The sequence below is a fragment of the Phoenix dactylifera genome, unplaced genomic scaffold (genome assembly GCF_009389715.1).
Source record: "Phoenix dactylifera cultivar Barhee BC4 unplaced genomic scaffold, palm_55x_up_171113_PBpolish2nd_filt_p 000046F, whole genome shotgun sequence".
Taxonomy (NCBI): Eukaryota; Viridiplantae; Streptophyta; class Magnoliopsida; order Arecales; family Arecaceae; genus Phoenix; species Phoenix dactylifera.
The window spans coordinates 2,335,880-2,359,241 of NW_024067669.1; the positions used below are offsets into that span (position 1 = coordinate 2,335,880).

Consider the following 23,362-nt stretch of genomic DNA (forward strand, 5'->3'; position numbering starts at 1 on the left):
GGTTCTCGAGCCGGAGCCCAGAGGGGTAACCGAGCCGGGGTCACGGGTGGGGAGGTATGAGTAATATATGGCTGGGGTCAGGTGAGCTGGGCCTATACCAAACGGCCATTCTGCCCGAATCGAACATAGTCCTGGCGGGGGCGGGGCCCGGTTGGGGTTGCTACGCGGGGTGGGCTTGTCCCCTCCCCCCCCTACCTCCTTTTTTTCAGCAAAAAAAAAAAAAAAAAAAAAGGTTAGAAATAATAAAAAGAATTATATAACAACTATTATTTTTATTATTATATCAAATGATCTTTATGTAAATAACAACTACGAATTGAAACCTTTCTATTTATTTAAATGCAATAATATTGAACTATGGTGATCAAGTTGCCATATGGGATTTTCGATTTGGAATATGGTTGTTTGGCTTCTCATATTAATTTTCAGGAGATTCCTTTTCTTCATGCAGCTCTCATTCTAAACTCTTTCATTTTTTCATTCCTTCGAGATTTCTAACCTTCCTTGCTGATCTCATCCTTAAGAATTATGGTAGACAGAAGTAGCCCCAGATCGATTTAGGTTATGATGAGGCAAAAAAAAGTGGTGCAGTAGTAATGGTGGTAGCATTGGAGGTCACCAAAGAGGGTTGGTAGCGTGGGACGTAAGTAGAAGATCAAAGTAGGTAAGGATCATTGGAGTGGGAGATAGGGAGGGGATTGGAGTTGTTGAGGTCACTAAAGAGGGTTGGGGTCATTAGCAGGGGCAATAGGGAGGGGTTGGAGTTTGTCAAAGGGAGTCATGTTTGCCAAATAGAGTTGAGGTGGTCGAAGGAAATGTTAAAAAAGGGGATGGAAGATAGGTGATTAATGCATGAGAAGGAGATTGCAAAGAGCCAAATAAACTCTAAATTTTTCTTTCCAGAGATGTCTTGAGTGAAGCATGAAAAAACTCCGGTATTTGATGTCCGTTTCAATCATAGTAAACCGTTATTTACCGTACAACGGTAAGAAACGACAAGAAACCTTGTTCTATATAACAATATTACAGAAAACTATATATTATTATTGTTATGGCGCATAATTTTACCCGCCAAAGAGACCCAAAGCCGGTAGCCAAAAACACCACCGCCGGCGAACCTCTCTACCGATCCAAATAAGAGTGGGGCCGCCGCGGCCTCCCGTCGACGCCGTATACCTGCTTGCAAGCCGCCTTCGGCTTCTGCGGGGGCGAGCACAGAGGCGCCGCCGGTGGACATCCCCGGAGGCAGTTGTCCCCCAAGCTCCCCACCAGCTCCCCGCTCCTGAGGAGCCCCGCCGGCACCGTCCCGGTGAGGAAGTTCCCGTCGAGGAACAGCCGCCCGAACGGGACCCCCTTCTTGGCTCCGGCGTACTCCGAAGGGATGGCTCCCCTCAGCTTGTTGTGCCGCACCGACAGCGCCGCCAGAGCTGGGAATCCCGCCAGCGCCGCCGGCAGCTGCCCCTCGATCCGATTGATCCCCAGGTCCACCGCCACAAGCCGCTGCCCTGGCGGCGGCGGCCCTACCTCGACGCCCGATAAGCTATTATTCGCGAGGTCCACCTGCTGCAACGAAGGGAGAAGAAAGAACCAGCCCTCCAGCTTCCCCTCGAGCCGGTTGGCCGCCAGTTCCACCACCTCCAATGCTCGGAGCGGCGCAAAGGTGGCTCTTTTAATGGTCCCCGAGAGGGAATTCCCTCTCAGAGCCAGGTCCACCAGGTTGGGAGGCATCGTCTGGGGGAGATTCCCATATAGTCGGTTGAAGCTGAGATCGAGCGTTCTCAAACCGGACATGGAGCCCCAGAACTGGGGGATCAGGCCGGCTAGAGAATTACGAGAAAGATCGAGGATTTGAAGTGAGGAGAGCTTGGAGATGGAGGACGGAATGGTGCCGGAGAAGGAGTTGGAGGAGAGGATGAGCGTTTGGAGGGAGGAGAGGGAAGAGAGGGAGGCGGGGATGGGGCCGTGGAAGGCGTTGTCGGCGAGCTCGAGGTGGGCGAGGAGGGAGAGGTTGGAGAGGAGCGGGGTGAGGGCGCCGGAGTAGCCGGCAGGGTCGAGGGTGATGGAGAAGACGCGGTAGGTGGCGGTGGCGCCGCCGCCGGTGGTTGTGCATGTGAGGCCGCAGAGGAAGTGGGAAGGGCCGGGGCGGCAGGGGTCGGAGGAGAAATTCCAGGAATCGAGGCAAGACGAGGGACTAATAGAAGCCGGGGAGATGGCCGCCTTGAAGGCAGCCAAAGCCGCGACGTCCGACGGGGCGGTGACCGCACCCGCCGGGACGAGTGATACTACCCACAGGAAGAGTAAGTGGAAAAAGATGGACATGGTGTATGCACTCCTTCCCTCCGAGTCCAGCAACTTACCTACTTTATATATTTCTATGACGGGGTGATTTCTTTATTTGTATGACGCGGCACTACTTTATATATTTTATTCTTCAATTACTTTTTAATTTTTTTAATATTTTTTTGATTTTTATAATATTATTTTAAAAGTATAAAATTATAACATACTAAACTTTAGGTGCATTTTTGTCGACCAATATAAGAGTATAGGATAGGATGACGGAACCAGTCCTTTTTTTTTTTTTACCCTCCTATCATATGGCATTGCTTTCTATATTTCTATTTGGTTAAAGTTGCTAGGCTTTTGTTTGGGCCGGAAATTTCAGTTTTGGAAAAATTTGAATTTAAAATGGACCGTTATCTTCTTTTTTTTTTAGTTATTCTAAAGGCTTTAAAATACTTCCATTTTAGTCCCATACTAGAAATGTGAAAGCAAGTTCTCTTGCTTTTATAGAAATTTTATTTTTTATTTGAGAGCTTATTTATGTAAGAATAGTCATATCATAAAAACCCAATTAATTCGTACTATGTATGTGATATATAGAAGTATGTGAGAAATGACCTAATTTAAAGTTTAATCCACTATGATTTCTTCAAATGGAATCAACATTAAGTAAAGTTCAGATTCACAAAATACCGCATCCATTGTACTTGTCTAGATATTCTTTTTTATGATTTAAAAAAATTAAGTCTTTATTAAGAGATTGTCAGACATTTTAATTTTGAAAAGATTTAAATTTAAAATGGATCCTTATCCCCTTCTTTTTTTTGGGTTTTTTAAAGCTTTAAAATACTTTCTTTCCGGTCATACATTCGAACTGTAATAGCAAATTCTCTTGCTTTTATGGAAATCCTATCCTTGGAAGCCCAAGTCGGGCTTCAAGGACATTGAGTCGGTGACCACGCGCATTCACTCGGTGCAGCCGACCATGCCGTGCTGTGCACGTGTGCATTTCATGGTGGGGCGAGGCAAGGTTAGGAGATACGGTGTTTCTGAAGCATCGTATATCTCCGAAACTACCCCATTGCTTCGGTCACTTGAATAGGTCTGTAAATAGCATATTTTTTACATCCCTCTCTGGTGCTGTCTCTGTACTCTATGCTTCTAAGTCTGAGATAGACGCAGAAACTCTTCTCACTCTTTTTATTTCCATATCGTTTCCTTTTTCCAATCTTTTTGTTTGAGCAACCAAAGGAGTCCATCAGATCTAGCGTCCCAGCATCCATGCTTGTTGAAGAACGATCGGCTTGAGCTAGAATATTTTACTTTAGCAATGAGATAGCCAGAGATCTACACGTGGAGGGCGAATCGCGTTCTTAGAGTATTCATCATATGTCTCGATCCATAGCAATTTCTAGATACAATTTCGCCGACAGTTTCGTGGAACCTTTGGGTGAGGAAAGAGAGAGCAAGTGGGGTGGGGTAAGGGAAAATAAGTGATTGGCTTTAGTAGGAAGGAGGTGATTAGCTGGCGGAGACTTTGCTTGGAAAAAGAGGTCGTCTGAAAGGGACTGATGACCATTCCACTTTGAATTGTTTTGTTTGTTGGAAGGTCACTCACTGAGAGCTATCGTTTTCGATATTAGACCAACCCCACCGGGGGTTTTTAATGATATTCTTCTGGTCCCAAGACCCTAGTTTTAACATGGATTAGTTCTGTTTTTATTTTTTTTATTGTGACAGGCTCATAGTTTGATCACTGTTGAAGCTGCTATACATAAAACTTCGTTCTTGTTTGGAAGGTCAAGCTGTCACAGCTGTTTTTGTTGTTTTCCAGATAATGATCATATGTTGACTTGTGCTTTTAGGATAACATAACATCAAAAGCAAGGTGGAGCGCACAATAATCATCCATGATTTATTATTCTGAAAATTTTGCAGATAATGATCATATGTTGACTTGTGCTTTTAGGATAACATAACATCAAAAGCAAGGTCGAGCGCATAATAATCATCTATGATTTATTATTCTGAAAACAACAATATCACCTACCTTCTTAGTTTCATTTAGTTGTCATTTGCTCCATTCACTGACATGCATCCTTCCTCCGCTTCTTCCAAAAGCCAGCACCAATGAAGCTAATCCTCAGTGAATCATTCAACCCCTCTTGAGACCTGGCCATTCTCGGATCATGTAGCAGGTGAAGATGTTTGGGTTTATGGGCTAAGCTTTTGCAAAAAGATGTTACTCATGTGTTTGGCAAGAGAAGAGGGGGCTTGTTTTGATGAAGATATGCTTGCCGTAGCAAACACGTATGTCGAAATGGTTATGAATCGAGCTTTAACCCATCAGTTTGTGGGCAGAGATCTATGCTTCTCACCTAATATGAGATTCATCTAAAGACCAAGTTCTGATTAAAAAGCCCATGAAGCAGGCAGCAATCCCCGACCTAATCTCTAGCCACCTGCAGTCACCTTTTCAGGAACAGAGAGGGCTATCATGCCCTGCCATGCACTCGAGCCTTATCTCTGCACATTTTCCATCATGCACAAGTAAAACAAATCTACCATAAACTAAATTTTACATGACTGGGTGCCAGACCTGCAACCAATGGACCAACAGTAGCACACAAGTTACAATCTTCCTTGCAAGTGGTTAAGTTAGTGATGACAGACAAGAGCTGCAAGTGCTGCAGTTAGCAAGTTAGAATCCACTTTGTTAACAGAGTGGTTTGGAGATCAGTCATGGGCAGGTCTATATCATTGATGAAAGTGCTTGCTCAGAGTATTTCCACTAACAACTTGCTTGAAATGTTGTCACTACCCTGTGATGCCTGCATTATATTAAACACAAACAAGGGTCAGATGAGATGCCTTACTGCATTGTGGCTCGCACTCTTCACAGTCTCTTCTTCAAGACAAAAGATTACCATGAATAAAGGTTACAGTAGATCTAAATAAAAAAAAGCCATGTTCCCAAAGAGTAAGTGAGAATTTTCTGATTTAAAGGCAAACATTCATAAATACTCTTGGAGCAAATCAAGAATTTGAAGAGGAACTGCATAAGAAAATTATAAATAGTAGGTTAAAATTAGCAGGCAATGCACAGATTCATTAACCATAAAGAATATGGAGCCCCAATTTTAGCCACCCATTCAACAATTAAGTTTCCTAATTTAACTCATAAGTGAGTTACAAATACTATAGATTGCCAGCAGATCGTTTAGTCGATATTGCTTCAAATATAGTCCGTGGGCACGAAAGAGTAAAGAAAGCAAAGGCTGGGCGCTTGACAGCAAGTTTAAATCTAAATACCAGGACATAAAATATACAAAGCAGCATTTTGTTGACACGTAATCCATATTGACCCATAGTGTTTCCTGCTTATAATTTTTAACCACAATTATTAAACAATTCATTGTTTCTAAACATATAGGATCAAGCGTTACAAAAGAAACTGGAACTGTATGCCATTGTTTATAAACGAAAGACTGCAAAACAACGAAAGTCAGTTCTAAGAAAGATAGGGGTCAAGATTCAAGCAAAACAATGGAAATACATAATTTCATTGCATAAAAGCTATTTAAGATGTTTTTCAACACATGCTTACATCTGCTTATATGACGGTTTATATGAAACCTTCAAAGCACAACATTAATGCAGATAAATGACAATCAGCCTCCTCACCGCTACCGAAGTGAGGAATCTATTTACTTAGCATTCAACATTCTTCCATTTTAAAGAGCTTACAAATGACAAGGCAGGAACAAACACCTGAGAACTAAGTGATGCACTGCAGTCGTAGTTTTTGCATCAAAATATAATTGCTGATGATATAGACAAAAGATACAATTTTGTGCATATATTCATCCTCCACACGTAATTTAGAATCATCTCTCAAAAATTGATTCAATTGCAACAGGACCTGTGAAATTTGATGTAGTATATATTATAACGGAGCTGCCTGAATTACGTGATTCCTTGGAGGCCTCTTATTGAAAAGATCAGCCACAGACTTTCTCAGTCTATCCACTAGCTGCTGTAGATCTTGTAGCCAAGACCATGCCGGGTTATTAAGGGCACGAATTGAGTTCAGGCAGACGAGAAGGGTCCCTCCTTCATGAAGAAGAACCTACATTTGAACCACAAAAGAAAGATGCATCACTAAACACCAGATTGGTAGAGAAGTCTGTTGTGACTACAAACACCAGTTTAGTAATGAAGTCTGTTGTTGAGCACAACAGACTTCTTTAGAAGCACATAGGAATGATAAGGGGCATAGCCCAACTATATTTGGAGGCATCGATTCACAGTGACATTAAGAGGCTAAAGAAAAAGAATATCACATATGGAATTAACCATAAAAGAAATTAATTCATTCAAAGAACCAATAGTGACAGAAAAGAACAAAAAAAAGGATGTGAAGCTATGGCTAAATATCAAGGAAATGTAGATGTGACAACATACCGTCAACCAAAGAGGAAGAAAACCCAACACTGAAGGAAGAGAAGCAAAAAAAATGCAAGATAAAGCAAGCGCAACACTTTGCTTGACCTGCAAGTACCCAAACTTTTGAAACAATTATATAAATAGATCCATGTTAAAATGACAGGATGATTAAGAACCTAACAAGGACATTACCAATGATGTTGTTTGGCGAGCTTTGGCTATAACAAATGGAACACCAGAAATGTTATCCTGCAATAACAGCACGTCTGCAACAGCTATTGCAGTTCCACTAGCACGTTGAGCCAACACGATACCCACAGTTGCAGCGGCAAGTGCAGGTGCATCATTGATACCATCCCCTACCATTATCAATCCTCCACCTGCAATGTAAAGTATAGGACCATCTCAAAGAAGTACCAGGGGTAAGTCAAAGCTGGGCTGGTAAAACTATATTCCTATTAGATAACCATAACTGAGCTTCTAAAATGAAAAGAACACCGTTGGTCATGATCTACATGGTCTAAATTACCTAGAAACCGAAAACTATGGGCTTTGGATGACTCCAAATATACAAGATGAATTTGGTCCTCTGATCTGAGGAAACTACCACGGACTGTAGTTAGCTTTTAGTTATTTGGTGCCCCAAATCTTACTTCGTACAATATGCAGGAAGCCGATTGAGTCAATGAATCCAATTATGTATTTCAGAGGACTCCAAATGTACAGGAAGACTGCAGTTCTCAGATTCTAGGAAGCAACTACTTACTGTGGTAATGGGATATTTGTCTAGGGGCCTAACTAATATATTGACTATTTTATGATATGCGGGGAGCTGATTAGGTCAATGAATCCATGTATGAGAATGGTAGCCAGGAGGGTACCCTGCTCACACAATCAGGGACCTAACATTAACTATACAAGGTTCTTTCAACTTTACTATTATGTTATGATTAAGGTGCACCAGGCGAAATGGTTGACATGAGATGGTGGAGAACAAGCTTAATTTTAAGTTGGAGGCCTATTTTCCCCCTCATTTTCAGCCTCTTTCCAAAGGCCCAAAGGGACTTCAGATTTCCATGGTTAGTTATTGTGTTATGATAACTTTAAAAAAGTAGGTAGCTGATGTGGCACTAAAGTACCTAAAGAGAAAAAAATAAGGAGAGAAAAAAGAGAATGGAGGAGAGAGAGTAGTAATTACTCTTCGACGACTTTTGCCTTGATAGATGGTCTTGATTTCATCTTCTTTGTCATCATGTTCCTTTTCTCCTTGCATTCTACATGATCTTTAAGGTATAATGTTTTCAAATGCTTGATGGATGGTTGGTACATGGTCTAAGTTTTTATGTTTGCAAATCCTAATACGATGATTCAACTTCTTCAATAATGAAAATTCAAAATCAACAATATCATTGCATGCACTGGGATAAATATTATTTGGATAACAAGCCTATGTTCTGCTGCACCACATCATCTATCAGTACAAAACTAGGCTGAAGTCATGAACAAATAAAATCTGAAAGTCGATTTATTTACAGAAGGTTCCTGCAATTGCATGCTATACCTAGCATTTCTGAGAAAATTCATCATGAAAAAAAATTACTAAATATACTAATCATCAGATGACTAAACAGTTACTAATAACAAAATAATAATTACACCTTAATTTTATGATGAGAATAAGCCTATCTTCAACAATACCAGTAGTAGGATACCTGTATCTCTAGAAGCACTTTTTACTTTGTTGAGCTTATCCTCAGGCTTCAAGCAGCAATGCACTTCATTAATGCCTACAGTATCAGCAACTCTCCTTGCACTTGACTCATGGTCACCGGTCAGCATCATTATACGAAGCTGTGCTTGATCTTTTAAAGTAGATATTACTTCTGCAACACCATGTCGGGGCTCATCCTCAAAATGGAAGAGAGTTACCTAAAATAGAGATTCCCCCTTACAAGTCAAAGCACAAAAAGAATGCATAATAATTACTTAATATCAAACTTCAGTTTTGATCTGAGTCAGATTAAAAAAAAACTGCAACATATTTGCTAAAATTCATATACTTAAAGGGGCTAAGAATAAGCTAAAAAAATCAAAAGAAAGGAAAATATAACAAAAGAAAACAGAAAAAAATAAAAGTTTAGAAAAGGATCTTTAATTGCCATTTTGGAGGGCATTGTTTGATAACAAGATATAATGGTGCAATTGGGATAATGCTAAATAATTCATGTCATTAGTTCTAAATTGATCATTCAAAGTACTAACTTATAACAGTAGTAGCAAGAGAGCTAGGGTTAGTTAAGAAAGATGATAGAAGATATGCTTCACAAACTCACCAAGAAGAAAATATCAACTCATTCATGACATATGAATTAATAATATATCAAGTATCAAAGTACAAAACATTCTTCACCGTTGGCAGATTTGAGAGGGTCCCACCCTGGGGACGAGGGTGTGCAGGAGACATGGCTCCCCCAAGATTGGCAATTTCTTTTCATTCATTTAAAGAAAAATGCTAGGCGCACCCCCAAACTCATGCAATCATATATGGCGACTCCTTCTATTATTTCTCTAATAAAAAAAATGCCCTCCTCTCCTAATATGTTGCCCAATAAACACCGTGTCTCCTCTATAATTTTAGTAATGACAATCTCATCTAATTGAAATAGCAATCTGATGTCCTTATCTTTTTAATTTCAGTCAAAATTCAAACTCAACGGACCACCCAAACTACTGCTTGTATATTTTCTCAAAGCCCCCCCCCCCCACTCCTCTCTCCCCTCTCCACGTTTTATGATATCGTATACATGAGGATGCCTCACTAATCTTCTATAAACCATGCTTCTTTTTTTTCATAAAAAAAGGATTCACATTTCTTAATATACAATTTATTGCAAAAAAGGATGATTGATGAGATCCAAACACAATGCAGTTTCCTCTAAGTAAATTATGTATTGATATTTCTAGCACTGGTATAGAACCAGCCTATTTTCTTTTTTAAAAAAAGGTCATAAACCACAGCACAAGCGCTCTCTTTCTCTCTCTACATGGAAAAAACTGTGGCTGAAGGGACAAGTCCAAGTCTTGACTCTTAATTTCTCAAACTCTTCTCTCCCATTCCTAGAATGTAGAGGTAACTTCTCTATTTTCCCTCACATTTTGGGCTTGTCCGGCAAACTTCCGTCAAACCCAATGGGATTAGGCTTCTCTCCCGCCCCCGCCCCCGCCCCCGCCCCCGCCCTCTCTCTCCCTCTCATACACACACATTCTATCCCATTGTGCCAAACAAGACCTTATTTAAAATGTATATTGAATTTTTTAGTTCTTTATTCTATTATACGACACCATACACTTAGAAGAAATCTATTTGAATAAAAAGTATAATTCTAAATAAAAGTATAATTTCGATGGTTGTTAAACCAAGGTTTGCCATACTAGTCAGTATCGTACCGTACCGATACCGAACTGGCATGCAGTTTCGTACGATACCGTCGCTTGGCACGCCTCGCCGTCTCGTATCGTATACTAACACTATAATAGGATGGTACCGATATAGGATTCGGTACCAAGATAGCGAACCTTACACAAAATTATAGGTAACCATCTATAATTTCTTGAAATTATTCATAACTATAATCTATAAGAAAAAAAAAGTCGAGGTGCGAAAAAAACACATAATTAAGTTGTACAACAAATTGTTTGTTAGTTGTGTCTACCACTATTACATATTAATTAATGTTCTTATGCTTTATATTATTGGCCCCCTCTCCCCCAAAATACGGAAAAAAAAAATTCCTGCAGATTGAACTTGTTTGTGCACCAGATATATGCATTCATGATGATTTTTAAGAAAAATCTCAAATATTCAATTTTCCTCATAAAGGGAATAAAAATATAATTCCTGATTGTTTCTGTCATTTATAGATAGAAAATTGGCCTTTTTCCACCAGTTCACTATAGTAAGTTGTTAATCTTATGTTTGCCGAACCCTGTGAAGTTGCTACAGGTTGAAAACTTACATCAAGAATTTTTTTTCACTGCTTTTTCTTACTTTTAAGGAACTTCCAACAGTCCTTGGATGGCCACTTGTCTCTACACTGCTATCCCTTTCTGAAATCCATACATGTTTACATTAAAAAAGACAATATCACATCATGATTAAATTAGCAAATGATATTATTCTCAATTTTCATTTAGCTCCTTGATTTACCCGATGCAAAGATGTTGACAACGTTGTTCATTTCACTTGACAGATTGTTAAATGTTGGAAGCTATTTTAAAATGCCAAATCCTTAGTTACCAACTATAGATATCTTATCAAGTGATAAAATAGAAGTTATCCCTTGGAACTTACATTAACTAAAATATCTTTTAGAGATGGTCGAGGCATGCTTTTATTTTTATTAAGGGAGAAGAGACAATGAAAATAGAGAAATAAAGCATATACAATCATGAATTACCTCAGATGCAAGTTATCCATATATGCAAGCTTTGATGTGCTATCTTATGAATAAATCCTTTATAAATTTGCAAACCTAGACAAGTACATGACAAAGGATGACTTACCTTCTTATCGACAGAGAGAGCAGCTTGAACAAAATCATTACCATAAGCAGATGTCCTCGCTGCTTCCTTTATTTTTGAGGATTCAACACTAGATTTACACAATGAGGCAACATACTCGACAGAACCAAGCGATGCCTTTAAAAGCTCTTTATCTCCAGTTAGTGACTATATCAAAGAGAGAAAATGGTGTTAAATTAGTAGGCAGCATAATGAGCTTCAAATGCAACCTTCTCATTTATATCCATGTAGAGCTAAAAGTGGTCTACAAAGTCATGCAGACAAGCACATAGCAATGGTGGCAAGAAAGGATTACTTAATCCATGAATAAAATATTATATACTATTGCAGTGGGCCAAGACAAACAGAAGTAGAATTTTGTATTTACATAGTGACTCTTTCCACCTTCCAAACACTAAATAATGCATGCAAGATGCAACCATGACAATAAAGTTATGAAAATTGTTCTTCACAAATTCTCTCAAGCTCATTTAGTCGCAGCTATTTATCTTTATGATGTCAAAATGAGACTCCCAAGAGAGGAACATTCTGTAAGATCGACCAAGAAAAATGTATCAAACGACTTTCTTTAGCTAAATAAAACAGCCACAGAATCTAACGGAAAAAGAGAGATATTATATGCTATCTAACAAATAAAACAATTAATCAGCCACGAGTATGCATGTTGTTTAAGTTGTTCCCTAGATACCAAGGTCAATTAAAGTCCCAAAGATACTTAAGCTAGCAAATAATTGGGATAACTTTATATTAAAAGGATAATGACACTTTGTTAAAGCAGCCAACACTAGAAACAAAAAGCGGCAAAGTCGGAACTGTTTGCAAATGTCAACAGGATGTTTCAAAGTTTACTGCCTAGCCATGTTGGGTTATTATCCAAGTGTTGAAAATTATTGGCATTTCTAGAAGCTTTAAAATTGGAGTGCGTATGTAACATATGGCTAAACAATGTTTTGCAATTAGTTTAGGATAATTTTAGTATAGGAACTTCCTATTTTATTTTTTCTGTGAACAAACTTTTTAATAATCAACCATTTCTTTTGTCATGTTTATCATATAAAAATCAAGAAAAGTTCCAAAGAGAGAGCTAAGTACTTTAAAAGTAAAAATGTGGAATCTGGTCATTTAGTTCCAATAACCTATTTTCAAAGTCAACTCAACTGCCTTAGTATCCAGGCTTGTCATATGAGATGTAGCAGTCGTACCCTGTGTAAAGCCATAATGTCTCCCAATTAAGATTTTTACTGAAGCGAACTCCTAGTAGACTTTCTCCTAAGAAAGAGGAAAACTATTATGCACAACATAGGCATTAGTCAAACGAAACAACAACAACAACAAATAAAATAGGGTGTCAGGCCAGCATAGATGGGCCCACAAGAAAAGGAAAATGATGGGAAGAGTTGCTTCCCTAGTCTTCCAAAGTGTTCATCTCCCCCACTTTTTTGTCTCAATGTCATACTAATTTCAATATTTAAAAAATAAAATCAATTCTTGTTATTAGATGAGGCCCTTTTGTAGTGGCATCTGCTTCCCAATTGAAGAGGTGGTTCTCCAAATCAAGTTCTGCATAATCACAGACGCTGGTTGTCATGAATTTAGATAAATACCAACTAGACTTCCCAGACTGCATAAGATGTGATCTCATCCATCCATCAGATTGATGTCTAGCAGTTGTAAATTACCCCAATAGCATAAATTGTCAGAACCCGATCCATTAATTTTTAAAATTAAACTAAATTACAGCAAAATCCCACTAGTCCATGCTCTTCTGACCATTTAATACTGTTCTTTGTAGTTTTCACCTGATTCACACTAGCAATAAAGAACATAACCTTCCATCATTGCCCATTTCCATGATCAGTTAGGACATAAGCATAAGCTTGTACAGAAATTTATCAAATTTGAGACATTTACATGTGGAAGAAAAAAGAAAATGAACACTCATGGTGAAAATAATCACCATAGCTGCACAGTAGGAAAAGATAAAAGAGTATACAAGACATTAGATTTTGAAAAAATTTTGAAGCATAGAAATAAAGACTTGCAATGCAAAAGTTCACAGAGTTGTTCCACACAGGCCTGCCATGCTTGATAATTAGTAGTTGCTTATTACCAGCAATACTTTATCACTTCTTGAGGATCTATGTCAAAATTTAAAAGAAATAGCCTAAAAAAAAAATTGAATCATTTCACTGGAAATGCTTCTAAAGCAGCATGTAACAAAATGGAGCTTGCTTGGACAGAAAAATATGTGAGGTGATATTAAGCAAACTGAGATAAGATGCAGGCTACTACCTTGATACCAGCCAATGTCGCAAAAAGACCTCTGCCAGGCACACACTCAAAGCTTTCAACAGAAATGTCTGGAAGGTCTTTCCCTAGACTGTGATCTACAACTGCTCTGCAGAGCAAGCAGGCATAGGGCTATATGAGAATAAAGTTTTTCAATGGGCATACATAACTTGAAAAACCTTTTTCTGGGCAACAAATATAAACCGATCATACAAGTAAACAGTCGAGAATAAGTTTGCATGGTTCTATACATCAAGGTAAATTATAATAAAAAATTTCAAACTTAACCGAGTTCAATTTCTTCCCTTCATAGAGTAGCCAACCAATAAAAAAGGTTTTAAGTAACAGAACTGGTATGAAACACACACTGAAATCATGCTAGAGAAAACATTATACAAATATAGACTAATTGAGATGAAGAAACATTTTACTAAACTCAGAATAAACAACATTGGCAAATAGATGTTTACCTCCAACTGGGATACTGATAATTGCAAGTCAGGATGTCGGAGTGTCTAAGACATTTATCAGAGGACTAATAGGTTTTAGTTTGGTTGTGAAAAAGATATGGGATATTCTAAGTGCATGTTTACACTTGCTATCTTTTGCATTTGTTATATACGAAATCACTTCTAAGATAAGGCTCCATGTTACGTGCTATTAATGGATGATGTATGAATCCTTATGGTACTAGAATTGGGTTGAATGTTTCTACATAACAAAGAAAACAAGTAGAGGGTGTATGGCAGTAATCATTAGAACAAAACCAGAAAAAATGCAGCAAAAGTTTAATGCAATGACCATGATTAATATTGATTACCAGTGGAAACACCATGCAATCATTTTGCTATATTCCATCCATAAGACAGATAAAATAAACAAGATATAGTTAAAGAAAAAAAGAAAAAGATAACTGAACTTAAGAGAAGTTTCTGACATAGCCTGCAACTACCGCATGCTTTTAAGACATGTCATTAGGTTATGAAAACAGTAATGCTGCCAGAGTTGCATGGACCAGAATATCAAAAACCAAAATGCGTTACGAAGACAAGATAAGAATCATGGAGATAAAAATCTTCAGGAACAAATGTGGCAAATCTAGAAATTATAGGAGTAATATGTGCATATTGGAGGATGCTTAGAAGTTGCACCATTTAGAAACGAAATCATGAATAATCACTAAGATCAACGGTTATGTCAATATAAATCTGTTGCCCTGATAATGGGAAGGTTGGAGCTGTCTAGAAGAACTAAAAAGATGTGAGGAAGACCAAAGGTAACAATGTAGAAGTTATGCGAAATTTTTAATCCTCAATTAAAATTAACGGAAAATAATTTAGACATATGAGATAGTTGACTAAAACCTGTCACTTATGGTTATGATGCATACGTGCCTTCCATGTAGGTTGCAATAGTTCTCCATATCAATAAGAACCCATTCTCCCTTAACAAAGAAAGATGTAATGCAATAATAACATGAACATCAACATTCAATGGATTAAGAATCTCGAATCAGACCAACGCAGCATATAACAAATGATAGATTCACTATAATACTATCAAACGGAAGAGAATGAAAGAAAAATCTAAGTCTAAAATATGAAATTGGTACACATTCTTCATCATGAAAGTGATCAACACATACTTTCATGCTGGACCCCTCCTTTTTTACTTTATTTACTAGCAAATATGCATGTGAAATGCACGTTAAACACAAGCATCTCCAGTATACCATATATCATCAAGGAGAAGATAGTCCGTGCTGTAGATTTAGGAGTGACCTACAGTATGGTATTTGGTAGAGACTGAAGCTGGCAAATTAGGATTGACTAAGAAATTCATGGTTTGAAACAGATTTGACAAGTCAAATCTGTAAGTAGAAAATATTCTGTGCAAGAGAGTTCACCTCCTTTATCATACAAAAATGGAAAACAACAATCCATGCCAAAAACTTAGGAGTGATTCGATGGTTGGGATCTATAAGAAAATTAGGAAGATTATGAGAAAGAGAAGCGAGCAAGGCAGTAAGGTTCAAAAGAGCTTACTTCTTTTCCTTTTCAACTACGCCACATAGGAGAAATAAAAACTCCAAGTCTGGGAGGGATTATGGGCCAGAAATCTGCTGATTCAAAAATATAAGAAAGTTGGAAATATGATTCACTTGTTTCCCTTTATCCCTTATTGCATAAAAAAAGGAGTCTAGTTAAACAAGAGTGATTTATGGTCATGATTTAGCAGATATTTAGAAAAATTTAGGAGACAAGAAATTGTATATGAATGAGAAGTTCACAATTTGGTATGAGGTAATAAAAAAATCATATAATAGTACAAAGTTTACATAGAAAAAGAGGTGGTATTTGTGGCATAGAATTTGCATGAGATTCCAACATGGATAGATGAGTTTTTTAGGCAAACTTTCTTTATTTTTGAGGGAGGGGAGGGGGGGGGGGGGGGGGGAAGGTGGTTTAACTAGGCAGAAGTGTGGCAAATAATGTACAATGATGCATAAGTATGTCTCCTCAATTTTGCTGCTCATGGGACCTCAGAACTAAATGAATGAATATTTTCGCTTAATTTACTTTCATATGATGAAGAAATCAAACAATTGCAAATAGGTTCAACAACCCTACTTAGAACAAAGAGGCTAACACACAATTGCAACTGTTGCAATCACTTTCTTTAGATCATATTATGGATGGAAAACTACAATGAGAATCACTAGCAAGACTTTAAGGTTCCAGAATAGGGAACTGCAGCATAGTTGAATGTGGTTTAGGTCCCTTCCTATAACTTCAGCTTGTACCTGTATCTTCTGGTAAAATGCTGGCTGTACTCTTATAAAGAGTTCTTTAAGTTGTGGTATGTACATTTTTGAGCTTTTACCCATCAAAGAGAAATGGGAAAGCTTTTACCACCAAAAATAAATTGAAAAACAAGTAGCAGGAAATTATTTGAGTTTTCCTTTTCAATGAGGATTAATTCTTTTTGACAAACAATTCTCATGACAATAACACAAAGACATCCAATAATTTCCATTGCTATTGTTTCTTCATTGTTATTGTTTTACCTTCCAATAGGATGAGTAGTTCCTTTTTCCATTGCTGCAGCAACAGCTAGAGCTTCACTTTCACAATTTGGGATACAACACGATGGAACCTCAGATCTGATCCTTCCTTCCAAATGCCCATGAATGGGCTCAATTGCCTTGCACATAAGCTTCCCTGTTGTCAGAGTCCCGGTTTTATCAAATGCAATAGACTGACAAGCTGCAAGGGCATCTAATACATGCCCACCTTTGAGCAAAATTCCCTACAAAAACAAAGGAACAAAATCAGACACACTAATAGCATTGTATTAATTATACTCATAAGAGGAAAATAAGAAGATAAAAGCAGAAGTAATAACATAATCAATATACTGACATTTTTAAGTATTATGTGGAAAATAAAAGAAAAACTCAACATACTGCAATCCAGGAAAACTACAAATGCATACAGTAATTCTAGCAATTTTCCTTGGAGTACCCAAAAAAGTAGCAAATATTTTCCAATCAAGAATCTAGTTGCACCACTTGAGTGCAATACTTAATCCATTTGTAATCAGTTTAAATTATGACAATTGATATAAACATGCAATGCCAGAAGAAATCAAGCCTTCCGATCCAACAACTTCAAAATACATGTATCATCAAGGTCACATCCATGTTCATACAATCAAGCTTCGAGTTAAGGTATACCTTGCAAGGACAAACATATGCCACACAAAGAATTAAAAATTATTTAAAAAACACCTTGATGAAGTTCGAAAATATTTGGGAGTAGAGAAAGGAAAATAAGATATAAAAAGAGCATAAGAAACTTATGGTATTTAGGTATGATTCAGGAATATTCACAATTTTTTAAGTTAAATATATATATATACACACACACACACAGCGAAAGGAAGAGGTAATCCAATATGCCTCCGACACGCGGAGTGACGTCATGAAAAACTATTCGACAATCCAGAAAAAAGTTTATATATAGATAGGCACACACATATATGTAAATATATATATATATATACATATACATACATATATATATATATATACACACACACACACATACATATATTTATATGTATACATGTATACATATGTGTGTGTATATAATGTGTGTGCACGCGCACACACATCTATGTATGAATAGATAGATACATATCTAGATAGATAGATAGAGAGAGAGAGAGAGTAAGGTTGTGCTCCTTTCAATAATATTTAGCCCCTAGCATTTCTAACTTTTCAGCCACAGGATAGACTTTAAGATTTGTGTATAATAAAGGGGTAAAAGGAACCACGCTTCTAGCTTCTCAACCCCATTAACCCCTCCCTCCTTCCTAATCTCTTGTTCATCTCCTCTAGTCACCACCCACCAAATGCCCTAATCGCATCCTAACCAGTGGATGGTCACCATGCTTATACTTTTTATCCATCTTCTCCTTATCCCACTACCATAACAAATCTAGCCTGTGCAAACTTATCCACGACCACAATGTCGCTACTCTCCCTACCTTCTCCTCCTTCCCCTGCCCTCGCCTACCCCATCATCCATTATTCCATGGCGGCTCAGATGATCTGATTGCCTATGCTATGGACATGCTCAGCCTCCTCTGCCCCATCACATTCTTCCCTCCCCTGCCTTCCCTTGATGTTACAATCAATGCTGGATGCCACTCCCTCCTTATTTTCATCGCTAGATTGGAGACAGGTACAAAATCAAATTGGTCCTACACCGATGATCATCACAAAAAAAATCTTTGGAGGCTCATTCCAAAGGCTGCTGACCAGCATTGCCATCAATTGTCCGTATAGTAGTGGATTTAGAAGCAGACAAGCTCTAGAAGGAAATATAGAAGATGTAGATTTTGGGGTGATTGCAAGGCATCATGAGGTAGCAGCATGGGGGTGGGACATGAGGGAGAGAGATTTGGATGAGGTGAGGAAGAGAGCAAGTGATAGTAAACAGGGTATAATGTTAGCATATTTTTAACATGGCATGGATCTTAAAGCAGGCTTGTGGCTGGAAAGAAGTGTTAGGAGCTAAACACTGTTGAGAGTAGCCCAACCTCTTTCTCTCTCTCTCTCCATGGTCGGGGCTGCTCCCGGTACCGGATCAGTGTGGAGTCCGGTACCGGAAGCTTTTATTTGGAAAACTGGCCGGTACGTCTGCCATACCGGTCGGTACCCGCTCGGTATCGGTCGTGTACCGGTGACGTACCGGTGCGAACCGGCCTGTGCGTCAATTTTTTCGGGCCACGTGCTCCTTCAGAGCAAAACGCCCCGCGCAGGCGCGATTCTCCGCGTTGGGAACCGCCCCGCGGGCAATTCCTCCGCCTGTGCAGGGCAGCGCGGCCGTACGGGCCAGTTTATCCGCACGAGGCAGCGCACAGGCGTGCTGCCCCGCGCAGGTCATAAATGCCACAAAGTGGCATTTAATGCCACTCTATGGCCTTTTATGTACCCGCATCCGCGCGCGTCCGCGTGCAGACGTGAACCGAAAAAAGGGGAGGCAGAAGACTGGTTCTTACTGGATCGGTTCTGGTACGAACCAGTCTGGTAGGCGACCGGTACGCCTACTAGTATTGGTTCAGCCTACCTTGATATGTATGTATATGGATGATTAATGAATAAAAGAACATCTCTCCCTCTATGTTATTTGGTTAAAAGGTGGTCCCAGTTGATAGGGCATGAATAGCAGTTTCCCAAACTTAGGCATATGTTGTTGCTTTTAAGCACTTTTATGTCAAATTCTGTTGAAGATAACTTATATAAATGCCAAATCTACATAATAATATGAAATCAAGCATCAATACTAACAAGTTAGCTTAGCTTAATTTAGTCAAATGAAATTCTCATTTTGAGAAGATCATTTAAATTTCATAAAGAACATACCTCCATTTAGGTTGAGATAAAAAGGTTTGGGGGTAACAATAAGGCCACTCTAGTGACCAAGTTATGAGAGGTCATCTGTTTTGTTTTCCCCCAACCATTAAGGGCCATTTTAACCCTTTTTTTGGTGTTATTGAAACTAAATTAGCTCGGGCCTGGTTAACAGCTTAAATCAATGCATGAATTTGCAGTTTTATCTGTCACAATATAAAGTTATAATAGATAGTAACACCTGTACATTGTCAGAAATTTAAGGCCTTTAAGGAATCATATCATATGTATGAATCTAACAATGTTAATAGAAAAAACATTTTTTCTTTGGTTAATCTATTAGACACTCAGAATCCAAGTTTTCAAATTAAGTGAAAATTAATACACAGCATACTTGTATAAAATATCGAGTACTGTTAAATGACAAGTTTCCCTCCATAAAGAAAATTCCTAATTTTGCCCTTGTTTGTCAAAAGGTAGCTACAAACAGTTCGTTAAAAAGCCTGTGGCCACTTGTGCGATATAATAATATGAAAAAAGGAGGAACAGCTGAAGGAAGAATATTTTTTATATTATCCTCGTTTAGCGCCCTGAGTATTGATGTTCGTGAGCCCAGACAAAAGTTAAGACTGTACACTGCTTGGTAAACGGAAAAAAACACCTAGATTTCAACTTGCAAAAGCAGACTGAAACTAGAAATTAGAGAAAAATGCATAATAATACTTAAATAAAGTTTAGTATTACAATGTATATGAGAAGTCACACAATTTATCGAAGAAGTCTTGCTTAATTGTTCTAAGATCTTTGCTAAAGAGAATGTAATAAGACATAAGATCAGTGTGAATTATTGAGATTATAGGCTATTTTAAAGCACAATAAGGGCATATCCTCACAAACACAAACCAAGGTATTTTTATTCCTTGACTAAATAACTGGGCAACTAATGAATCCAGGAAAAACATCTTCAAGCTTTATAGCTCCTTGTTCCAAAATAAATTTGTCTTAATCCCATGTACAAAATTGTTGTAACTGAATGATTAATACAATAGGCTATTTTCTAACACAACAATACCACGTTTGAAATTGTCTACAATGGCAATCTTTTCCATAGGTTGAAATGTAATTAGCAACTAGATGATGTCAAGAAGAATAGCATTTAGCTTTATGGCTCCTCTGTTAAAATATGTATTCTTCTTGATCTTATTTTCTATTTTTCTTCCATCTATGAGAGAGGCTATGCGCAATATAGATGTCCTAGGAAAGAGGTAGAAACAAGAGAATAAAAATCATGAACAATTATAAGAGGTTCTCCCTCCCTTCTAGGCCTGAAAGTAAACAAAAAAAGACATCAAATGCATCAGACATAATAAATAAAAAATTTTGAATATATTTTAAGCGATCTTCTAGCCATATGTGAACAAGTGGATACAAATAATGACAAAAACATCCATAAAGATTATGAGTGAATACAGTAATAATCAATAGATTATTCAAATATGATATGTCAGTACAGTTCTACCAATGGAAAGCACTAAAGAGTGACCACATTACCTTCTTAGCACAGGCACTGATTGCAATAGCATATGCTAAAGGGGCTACAGCCAATGCACATGGAGATGCTGCAACCATAAGCCCCAAAGCACGGTAAATTGAACCCCTGGAAACTAAAAGAGATAATGTTTTAAGAAAAAGGTTATACAGATACAAGGTTGAACAGAGAAAAAAAGTTAGATCAAAGCACTACATATGAAACATCTATAGAACTTCTCCAGACAACAAAAGGGAACATTTTTAAGTTATGGCGTGCACACACATCTTAAGAAGCATAAGTTGATAAACTTTAAATAGCAATTAGAATTTGCATGGCAGCTTTTCATATGTCCAATTATTATCCCTTCAGATTTTGACTTAACTAGTTAATGTAAGCTCTTATCAGGTCCATCAGTTTTATCTATATGGAAATATTTACTTTAAAGCTCTTTGTATCAGAAATTTGGAAGAACACCATATGTGTAGGTGTTTTATGTATTGAGGCAAGAGAACTCGAAAAAGAGGAATGATAGGCAAGGAAGTATTATGTTCCTTGCTGAAAAGAACAGCAAGATGTTAAACTGCTTCCTCTTTTATTTTGCTATAATTTAATCAATTTAGAATATTTTGAGCTCCTTTAATGTGCTTCAGTCTTGCCGAGAAGTGTGAAGGCTTCTATAATTATTAAAAACAGTAACTTGTGATGCAAACTTGGATTAAAAATGTGCCATATTTTTCAGGCACCTCACCTAAGCCTGCAAGCTAGGTCAATGCAAGTCATGCACTGGAAGGTGCCAAGACATCCTGGACATCTTATGGGTGCATAGGCGAGTGCTTGGGTCAGGCAAGTAGAGCATGATTTGTGCAGTCACCACATTACCCTGTTGCACTGTGCCCTAGGTTAAGCAACAAAGGAAGAGAGAGAAAGAAGAGAGCAACAGTGGTGGAATCTAGTGGCTCTGGGACTCAGGGCCAACAATCTCAGGCAATGCTTGTGAAGGCAAACAGCACAAATGCTTGTAATTTTTTATACCTTCTCCCCTTGTTCCTCTTTCCTTTTTTCATTCTATTGCTACTGCCACCAGTGGCACAGCTGCTGCTGCTGCTGCCTCCACCAGAGGAAATGACCAAGGCTGTTATTGCTGATGGTGCTCCGAGCAGTGAAACCGAGAGTAACTACGCTATTGCCACAAAGACGCCTTTGATATGTTTTAGATGTTGGAATGTATTTCTTGGACTTATATCATTTTTTGGATTTGTTTTTATATATGATTTCTTGATTAGCCTCATAGACCTCTAAATGACTAACCAAGAACCTGCTAGTGCCTTGGTACTGGGTGAATCCCATTCTGCCCGTATATCAGCTTTAGACATTGTTATAAAATCATCCAATAAGCTCTACATAATGTGTTATACAAGAACTTCAACTGGGCCTCAAAGCAAAAATATTAAGAGAACAGTGAACAGTTGTGGCATCAGAGACATGGACCATAGTATCACTGTGTGTACGATAGTGAATCGAACATTTCATTTTGACAGTATGGTTTCAGTAAATGAATTTACACTGTTTCCCACTAAATGTGAAATCACACCCATCACCTCATGGGCCCCCCTGCCCCGATGACCAGCAAATAGTTTCTGTAAGAAACCTGGACACTACGCAATGGCAGCCATGAAAGTGCACTGCCTAATCTCAACCAGAGCTGTGAGCAATCTGACAGGTATAGAAATGAATCAGATCTAAATGTGTTCTAGTTTGCAGAACAACCACTTTGCCCTTCCACGCAAAACAACCTGTGCACTCCTTTTTTGGCTTGTATGCCATATGTTTAATGCACATGCTGCATGCATATTAGGAAAACTTGTGCATGTAAAAATCTCCGCTAAGTGATTTTGTCTCACTTGTGGCCTTCTAAGAGCATACAACTCCAAATCAACCATGCAACAGCATCCTTATTTCAACCTAGTTGAGTATCATGCCTTTGCTACAGTGTTCATTTGCTTTTGAATGCATCCTCTTTGCATATATGCAGCAGCAATAGTACAACATTTAATGTTCGCCATACCGATTGTACCAACGTACCGATGGGCATCGGTACCGGTACGATACCGAACCAAACCGGTACCGTACCGGCAAAGACCAAAAGAGAACCCCCCCCCCCCCCCCCCCGCCGCGGACGCGTTGAATGCCACTATGTGGCATTGAATATCCCGCGCAAGGCAGCGCGCGGGCGCGGTTCTCAGCACAGGAAACCACGTAGCCCCGCGCCCACGCGGGGCCGGTGTGAACCGGCCTGATTCGCACTAATACCA

General features: G+C 38.5%; 2 protein-coding genes across 5 annotated transcripts in view; both read right to left on the reverse strand.

The window, feature by feature from the left end:
- Window positions 1-910: 910 nt before the first annotated feature.
- On the reverse strand, window positions 911-2,362 carry LOC103712120 (probable LRR receptor-like serine/threonine-protein kinase At4g36180). Its single transcript, XM_008798544.4, has one exon. It carries the CDS (start codon window positions 2,317-2,319, stop codon window positions 1,123-1,125), a length of 1,197 nt encoding a protein of 398 aa, XP_008796766.2. The 5' UTR covers window positions 2,320-2,362; the 3' UTR covers window positions 911-1,122.
- Window positions 2,363-4,174: 1,812 nt separating this feature from the next.
- Window positions 4,175-23,362, reverse strand: part of LOC103713529 (probable cadmium/zinc-transporting ATPase HMA1, chloroplastic) — a 32,399-nt gene continuing 13,211 nt past the window's right edge. The window contains exons 6-14 of one of the 4 annotated variants that reach the window (XM_039116039.1): window positions 21,071-21,183; window positions 16,667-16,908; window positions 13,603-13,708; window positions 11,293-11,457; window positions 8,442-8,658; window positions 6,922-7,109; window positions 6,748-6,849; window positions 6,206-6,412; window positions 4,175-5,114 (exon numbers count right to left, since the gene is read on the reverse strand). In XM_039116039.1, the coding sequence (XP_038971967.1) occupies window positions 6,230-6,412; window positions 6,748-6,849; window positions 6,922-7,109; window positions 8,442-8,658; window positions 11,293-11,457; window positions 13,603-13,708; window positions 16,667-16,908; window positions 21,071-21,183 (1,316 nt within the window). In that variant the 3' untranslated portion in view covers window positions 4,175-5,114; window positions 6,206-6,229. Of the gene's footprint in view, window positions 5,115-5,816; window positions 6,413-6,747; window positions 6,850-6,921; window positions 7,110-8,441; window positions 8,659-11,292; window positions 11,458-13,602; window positions 13,709-16,666; window positions 16,909-21,070; window positions 21,184-23,362 lie in introns of those variants that run through there. The other 3 variants (XM_039116041.1, XR_005506996.1, XM_039116040.1) reach the window with 3 other exon arrangements.